This window comes from Polyergus mexicanus, unplaced genomic scaffold (assembly GCF_030449975.1).
Source record: "Polyergus mexicanus isolate NDT 795.1 unplaced genomic scaffold, iyPolMexi1.0 SCAF_7, whole genome shotgun sequence".
In the NCBI taxonomy this organism is placed as follows: domain Eukaryota; kingdom Metazoa; phylum Arthropoda; class Insecta; order Hymenoptera; family Formicidae; genus Polyergus; species Polyergus mexicanus.
This window is the reverse complement of record NW_027223327.1, coordinates 5,445,975-5,454,352: the sequence shown is the minus strand read 5'-3', so window position 1 is coordinate 5,454,352 and position 8,378 is coordinate 5,445,975. Positions and strand designations below refer to the sequence as shown.

The window sequence follows — 8,378 nt, the reverse complement described above, 5'->3', positions numbered from 1 at the left end:
GTTTTCTCAGATATTTCGCACCGCGAATCCCAAAGATTGCAAAAATTCAACGTTTGATGCGTTGAGTTTCTTTTTCTTGGCGCAACCGGATAATCGAATATTAGCGAATGTTGACGTTGTTGTCGTTGTTGTCGCGTTATCTCTCGCGTCTTTCGCTCCGCTCAACACGAGCATCTCATGTATCGCGCGCTAATTTTGTCGCCGTCGTACGTGCAATCTGATGGTGATCTCTTCTCCTCGAAAATCGAGCAATCGTCCGGCTTGATCCGCGACGCGTATCGTTAGATCCGTAATGCTCCGCGCGATGATCGGCAGGTAAATGATCTGCGCCGGTGTTTCCGATATCTTATATCCTGGCGGCACGCTCGGTGAAAATTCATGTATCGTATGAACGCGTTTGCCATTGCTGTACGCACCAGCGGTCACGTTACACTCTACGCGGATAATATTTACGTTGATGATATTAATCGGTATGTCCGATTGGTGCCAGTGTCCCGGCTGCAATATACGCTTCGACGAGAATCCCAGCAGCGATCCAATGTTGTTGGGTTTGTTAAAGTTTACTCTGAAAGCGCACTTGATCTCGCTATTCATCGTATTGTAATTACCACGGAGCACTATCGGGTATTCTACAACCTCGTCTTCGTCACCGTTCGCTCGAACGGTCTCCTCTCGCGATATCCCCGTGATATCACCGCGTTTGTCAACACGATTGCCGGAGCGAACTACGCGTCGCGGGCGTTTCCGTGAAATTGCACGTTTCAAAAACTCGTGTATTGCGTGTATCTCGTACGATCCCTCGGGAATCGTAATTTCCGTGTCATCCTCATCGAAATAAAATTTATTATTCGAGGAATTCACGTTCGATATCGTATGATAAGTCTCAAAATTTGTTAGACCGAGCTCGTAATCACCGTCGCTCAAATCTATGGCCGGATGGTAGTGTGCCGCGAGGACGCTACTCTTCCCGGTCAGCGTGAATGTCATAGACATGTCGGCAAAACTGTTGAACGAATACTGAATCTTAACGGCGCATTGTCAGGCTTTAAGTTCGCACCGATTGTCGTCGACTGTTCGGAGAAACCGCAGACACAATTGTCCGCAGATGCTTTGATCGTAAGATTGAAAGGACGCGCGATTGTACTCGATCTTCGTCACATTCCATCCAAAATATCGCACCAATTCATTCGGAGGTCGAAGATTACCAAAACCGTCGAAATATATAACGCGATTTTCCCTCTTTGCGTACGCTACCCAATGAGTACCCGGTCCTTTGGCGTTATCCAAATTCACGATACCTCTTTCGTTTCGATATATACCACCGATCGGTAACGAATCACGCATGAAAACCCCTCTAAAGTATGGTATACGCATACGTTTCGCCAATTGTTCTAATTGTATGTTCGTTGTCACACCCATAGGCATTTTTAGCGTCTTTTTGACGTTTTTTTTTCTTTGTTGCCACTCCTTGTCCACGTTTGTACGACCCGAGATATAGTCCCTGTCCGTATTTATACGGAGCGAGATAAAGCCCGCGACCTTCCATCACGCGATCGTGGCGTTGCAGCTCCTCCAGCTGACGGCGCGCGGCTTTGCTGTCGTTCACCGCCTTGGCCACGCCAGCCGCTCCGCCGATCAAGGATCCGAGCGCACCCAACATCGGTAGAATCGGCAATACACCGCCTCGTTTCGCTGTCGGAAGTATCCGCTTTTTCGTCGACCTTTTCCGCGTAGTCCTCATCTTCGTCTTTGTCTTCGTTTTCATACCCATGCCGATTTTTGTCTTGGCTTTCATCGCTGCCCAAACAGCTGTAGCTGCGGCTCTCTCACCGAGAGTCGAATCTTTCGCGACGATGCGAGTTCGCGCTTTCTCGGCGAGTATCCTGTCAGCCGCGTGTCTCTCGGTGAGATCGGTGTTCCGGGAATACGCTCTATCGTGCTCGCGACAGGCCGCGTCCAATGGATTTATACCCCGATCACCTCTCGCCAATCGTTTTTCCAAATGAGTGCCCGGACTGCAAAACTGATAGCCGGGGATATGTAACTCGAAAGGAAGGGCGTTTATCGCACGATTTAATAGGCCTGTACCTATTTTCGTTGACATTCGCCGCAATCTTTTATCAACGGTGCTGGACCGTCGATGTGCGTTCGCTGCCACGGTTGATTGTAATGTTCGTAACAGCGTCGATATTGTTGAACCTCTAAATCCGCTTTTATATGTTCCAGAAGCTTGTCCCACAAGTAGTGGACGTGATTGCCGCACATTCGCAACAGAACAATTTTCGGCACAAATTGTAACTGTTCGGCGCTCAAATCGCAAATATCAGAAGGTCTCGACAGTAGGACGAACATTTTCGTTACTAAGCGATTCGCGGTTCCGCGCACCTATAAATAGGCGTTCGATCCGGCGTTCCTCAGTCGATAGTGTGAAAATGAGATTCGTGCGACAACCTTTGGCGATACGCGTGACGAATTGCGACGATAGATTACGATCGATGGGGGACAACGCGGAGATGCGCAAGCATGGTACGATGCTACCGACTACTATACGCGCGATCGTTTGTGGTCCCTCGAATTGTGGTAAAACCAACGTTCTGATAAGCCTGCTGGAAAGTCCGCACGGTGTACGTTTCGAAAACGTGTACGTGTACTCAAAGTCGTTGCAACAACCAAAATATCGATATCTGGAGAATTTGCTGACATCGATCGACGAAATCGGCTACTTCACGTTCTCCAACAACAGTGACGTCATTCCGCCGAGCGAGGCGCGTCCAAACTCAATCTTTGTGTTCGATGACGTGGCATGTGATAAGCAAGATGCTGTGAGAGAGTACTTCTCAATGGGCCGGCACTCGAGCGTCGACTGCTTTTATCTCTGTCAGACATACGCGAGAATACCTAAACATCTGATACGCGACAACGCGAACCTGCTGATCCTGTTCAAACAGGATGGTACCAACCTGAAACACGTGTACAACGATCACGTGAATACCGACATGCCGTACGATGAATTTTGCGCGTTGTGTCGCGATTGTTGGCAATGCAAGTATGGATTCGTAGTGATAGATAAGGACAGCTCGCTCAACGATGGGCGATACAGAAAAGGATTTAACGTGTTCGCGATACCGCAAAACGATTAGTCGTTGCCGATACTTCGTCGGAGGTGAAATGTAAGAGAGAGAGATTGACATTTTTTTTGCTTTTCCGCGATGGCTGCGATCGATAAGAGCGAGGATATTTGCGAGCGCGAGAAGATTGCGAGGGCAATTGTGAAAACGAGCGAATCGATTCGCAAGAAACATCGCGCTTTGAAGACCGATAAGATCGATGAGGATATCGTGTTGGACAGGCGCTTTAGACCTCTCATCGAGCCGATAAAAAAGATCGTCGACAACTCTAGCTCGATCGCGGTGAAGAACGAGCCGGGGAGTAACACCGACGCGGGGATCGAAGCGTTATCCATCCCGAAGCGCGAGAAAGATGATGCGACACCGCAAAAAAGAAAACGATCCAACTTTAGGTCGGATCGCTCACCAGCACCGCATAAATCGAAACGGTCGGACCCTCTACTGGATGTACCGCCGATAACCTCTACACCATCAGCGTCAATGAGAACCGTACAACCTACGATGTCCGAATTACTCGCGAACGAGGATGTTTTCGAAACCACGGACGACTCGCTCGTGACATCCGTCCGAAATCAGTTGCAAACACTGGAAGGCCGAGAAACGTTGCGAGATCAGTTAGGTCCGCTGGGTCGGAGGTACGTCTGGCCTGTCCTGAGCGGCGATCGAGAGAGCGGTATTGACACCGTGTACGGTGTTTATTTCGACAACGATGGAATGATGTTCGGTAATAAACGTTTTGACGTGGACAACGCGGATAACATAATTATCGACGGCGTACGATACGTCGGCACACCTGGTCTTTACGAGTTGATCTTCAAAAAAGTCCCCGATGACGTCATCTATACGGAGGATGACAAGCAAACGTACAAGAGTATGCTGTTGACGACGAACGCGCATAAACGCAATCACGATGCGCAGGGTCGATTAATGGGCAACAGGGGATACAAGTACAAAGAAATAATCGCAAAGCTGATACCGATCAAACCCAAAAAAAAAAAATCTGGAAAGGGATTATTCGCGCTTCGCGCGATGACGCTAACCGACAACAAGATCGACTACGTGCACTGGGACGATCCCAACGAGCTGGTGGATCGTTTACGATTGCTCGATGCTTCGCACCAAGCGGGCCACAACGGCCACGACAACGAGATCCTATCGATCATCGAGGAACTTTGCAAAGCCGGTATAATTATAAATTAAGTAGTATCTCGGCAAAACTAATCAATCGATCGACCGACGTCTCTCGCATCGATGATGCGCATCAACAAATTTGGAATGTCCGAGCAGAGCAATGACGCGACGAATGTCATTTCGTATCGTCGATGGAACGGATTAATGAGAAATTTCGTGCGCGATAACGCTCTGTGTCGCGCCGTTACGGACATTGACGCGAGGTCGCGCAAGATTCGTCGTGTAGCGCAACCTGTGGCTGATACCGACGCCATCAACAAACTGTACGTGGATCAATGCGTTAAAACGTTGAGAAATCAACTGAAAGAGTTAGACGAGAAGCTTGCAGCGTTAGAGAAAGACGTGCGAGCGTTACAGATTGTGGTAAACGAGCTTCGGCGTGCGAATATCGCTAGATTAGAAACGTCAACGAACGACAACGAAACAACGACGACGAAACGTTAACGAAACGTCAACAAACACTAACGAAACGTCAACGAACGACAACAAAACGACGACAAAACGTCAACGAACGACAACGAAACGTCAACGAAACGTCAACGAACGACAATGGACGACAAGAAACGGTTCACGGACAGCTACGGACGGTTCACGAACGGTTGAAGGACGGTCGAACGGTTCAGGAACGGTTGTCGGACGGTTATCTAAAGGCTCAGGAACGGTGCAGGAACGGCTGCGAACGAATTAGGAACGGCTACCGAACGGGTCAGGAACGGCTACGAACGGCTATCGAACGGCGACGAATGACGGATGACAAAGAACCACTATTGAAAGACGACGACCGGGAATAAACGGTTATTGAGTGGTTAAAAGTTAGAGATATAAATTATAATGTAATTTCTTTACACGTATTATTACGCACCGACTAGCCGCACCGCTAAAAACATGACATCGTTAAAATCCAACGAACATAAAAATATCGAGAAGCTACGACTCGTCGAGGAACTGCATGCTTCGGCGAGAAGAAATTTTCCCCGAAGACGCGTCGTAGTGCGGGGTTACGATGACCTGGATGATGTGGCAAGCCGACATCGTCGAGATGCGTCCGTATTCTCGTTTCAACAGAAGGTACCACTACATACTCACCGTCATCGATGTGTTGAGCAAGTACGCGTGGGCCGTACCGCTCAAGAATAAAGGTGGAAGCGAGACGGCTGACGCTATCGCAGAGATAATTCGAAATAGCGAGAGGCGCCCGAAAAACCGATATGGGGAAGGAATTTTACAACGCCAACGTGCAACGTCTCGTGAAGAAACACGACATCAATCATTATTCCACGTATTCGGTGTTGAAGGCATCGGTCGTCGAACGATTCAATCGTACGTTAAAGAACGATATGTGGAAGATGTTTACGCTCAACGGAACTTACAAGTGGGTCGACGCGTTGCCGCGACTCGTATCGGATTACAACACGCGCAAGCATCGAACGATCGGTATGCGACCCGCCGACGTTACCCCCGCGATCGCCGAAAGACTCTTGGATACTGTGTACAGCGCGATAAAGATCGCGGGTCCGGCAAAGTTCAAAGTAGGTGACCCGGTACGCGTTAGCAAGTACAAGACGATCTTCGAGAAGGGTTACACGCCAAACTGGACCACCGAAGTGTTTAAGATCGTTAAAGTGCAACGTACTAATCCCGTAACTTATCTACTCGAGGACTATCGCAAAAAATCTGTCGCTGGAGCGTTCTACGAGTACGAGTTGCGTCGCGCGACTTATCCGGACGTGTATCTCGTGGAGAAGGTACTGCGCAGGAGAGGTGACGAGGTTTACGTCAAATGGTTGGGATTCGATGGATCGCACAACTCTTGGATACACAAGGACAATGTGGTTTAATTCGTACAAACTGTATTTTATTTTTAACATATAAAGAATATGAAATACATATAAAGTATCTGAAATATAAAAAATATATGTAAGATGTATACAGCATATAAAATATGAAATATAAAAAAGAAAAAAGAAAGATAGGAATATATATATATATTTCTTTTGTTTTCCTTATACATACATACATACATACATACATACATACATACATACATTACATACATACATACATACATATATACATTACATACATATACATACATTACATTACATTACATTACATTACATTACATTACATTACATTACATTATAAGAGTATCCGGTAATGTCCCCACGGTAGGGTGCCGGTCGAATCAGGTACGATATATCGCTTGTCGTCGTACGGACTTAGAGCGATTTTTGTCTCGCTGATTGTGTACACTTCGTGCAATTTTGATCTTATGCAGGATTGTTGCCGAGTCATTTCAATGTCATCGCGCAGACACCGCGTGTAATCGTCGAACGTTATCGTTCTCGCTACGACGTTACGCTTGACACCTTTAACCTTTTTTGTATCCTTTTTACTATTTACTCGCAATGCGTACATTTTTGCTCTAAGCCCGACGAATTCAGTCATGATCGCACCGTTATTCTCGTCCTTCATCAAACCCGGCACTTTCTTGTTCTCGAGCGGTATACCATACGCGTTGTTAGCCGGATAATCGCTCGTGTCGAATCTAGCGATATCGCGTTTCATATTCTCGTACACATCCTCGCACTCGATGTGATAAATCAAACTGTCTGTATCGGTGTACATTATTTTACAATTTTTGCGATATAACGGTAACATGTACTCGTGGTGAAATTCGTATAAACACACTTTCGATATATCGAGTATACACATACCGACATAGATCGGTTTATTGAATTTCACCTCGAGGTTGCGCAGTTCAACGGCGACCAAATTTTCCGAAAAGACGCTTCTGCTATGAAAATTTGGTTTCGCGATCATCGCCTCCGCGCCGTATCGCCCGTCCCACTTTGTTAATAATTTTACATCGACGTGATTGCGCACGTTTTCCATAGTTTTTCCGAATACCGCGTTGTTCATTAACTTGTATAAATTTTTCTCGAAATCGTTTGTCGCGCGCGTTCTAAACCGGGTGTTGAGTTCGATGTAATCGCGGAGCCATGCGGATTGAGCGAATTGCAATACGCGATATATCTTTGCGATGCGAAGGCCGTGACGCGTGCATTGCTGCAGATTGTTATAGTGTATGACGTAACGCTTCTTATCGTATAAAGTCGCGAGGAGCTTATCCTGCCGCTTGCCGGGCGGCTTATCGCGCGTTGGACAGAACGGTAGATCAACGTGCGCGTCGTGAAGATGTTGCGGATACTCCAGATCGACCTCGAGAATATAACCTGTGGTTGAATCCGAAGCGATCGCGCTAACGCCAAAGTCAGAGATGTCATCGACCCATCGAAAATCGGCATAGGGCAACGGTTGACACATTGCCCAACCGTACAAGTTGTTTACATCGAAATACATCATGTACGACGATGGTTTCGATGGGTCGTAAGACGGCATGTACTTGTTATTGGCTCGCGCGTATCTGCCGGAACATTGGCTCAGGCCACCGCGTATTCCCCGTTCGATAAACATAACCATATCGATATCGGTAAGTAATTCGAACGTAATATTCGTATGTTTTAGCATCGCATCCCACGTGTATCCGGGAAGAGTATAATAATACGCGGGGTCGAGCACGTAACTCTCGATACATTTGTTGCGAAAATTTTCAAAAACGTCGGCCAATAACAAGACATCTGTTTTTAAATACAAGTCGCTGTATTCGCCTAGCGTTCGAACGGAGAACCGCTTCCAAACGTTTTCGGCGTGCGCGTAGTCGCTCTCGGATACGGTGTCACCGGTCAAGGAACTATAAAATGATTCGCGCGGTGGTAAACACGTATCGTGCAACCTATCGACACAGTCAATATATTCGTATGGAAAGACATCTTTTCGCGTCAATAAATTGAACTCTTCGATCGATAAATTTTGAAATTTTGATTTTAAAATTTGAAGTTTATCGTTATTTAGAAACGATGTCAATTTTTCGAGACTAGTACTGAGAAATTTGTACGAATCGATGAACCGTAACTTTATATCGCTTCGGCAATCTGATTTTTCGGCGGTATCTTTAACGTGTTTCGTGAATGAAATATACTTTTCTTTCGTTATCGG

General features: G+C 46.8%; 1 protein-coding gene across 1 annotated transcript; it reads right to left on the bottom strand.

The window, feature by feature from the left end:
- Nucleotides 1-6,458: 6,458 nt before the first annotated feature.
- Nucleotides 6,459-7,257, bottom strand: LOC138934933 (uncharacterized). The gene has a single exon (XM_070299087.1). It carries the CDS (start codon nucleotides 7,239-7,241, stop codon nucleotides 6,459-6,461), a length of 783 nt encoding a protein of 260 aa, XP_070155188.1. The 5' UTR covers nucleotides 7,242-7,257.
- Nucleotides 7,258-8,378: the final 1,121 nt, after the last annotated feature.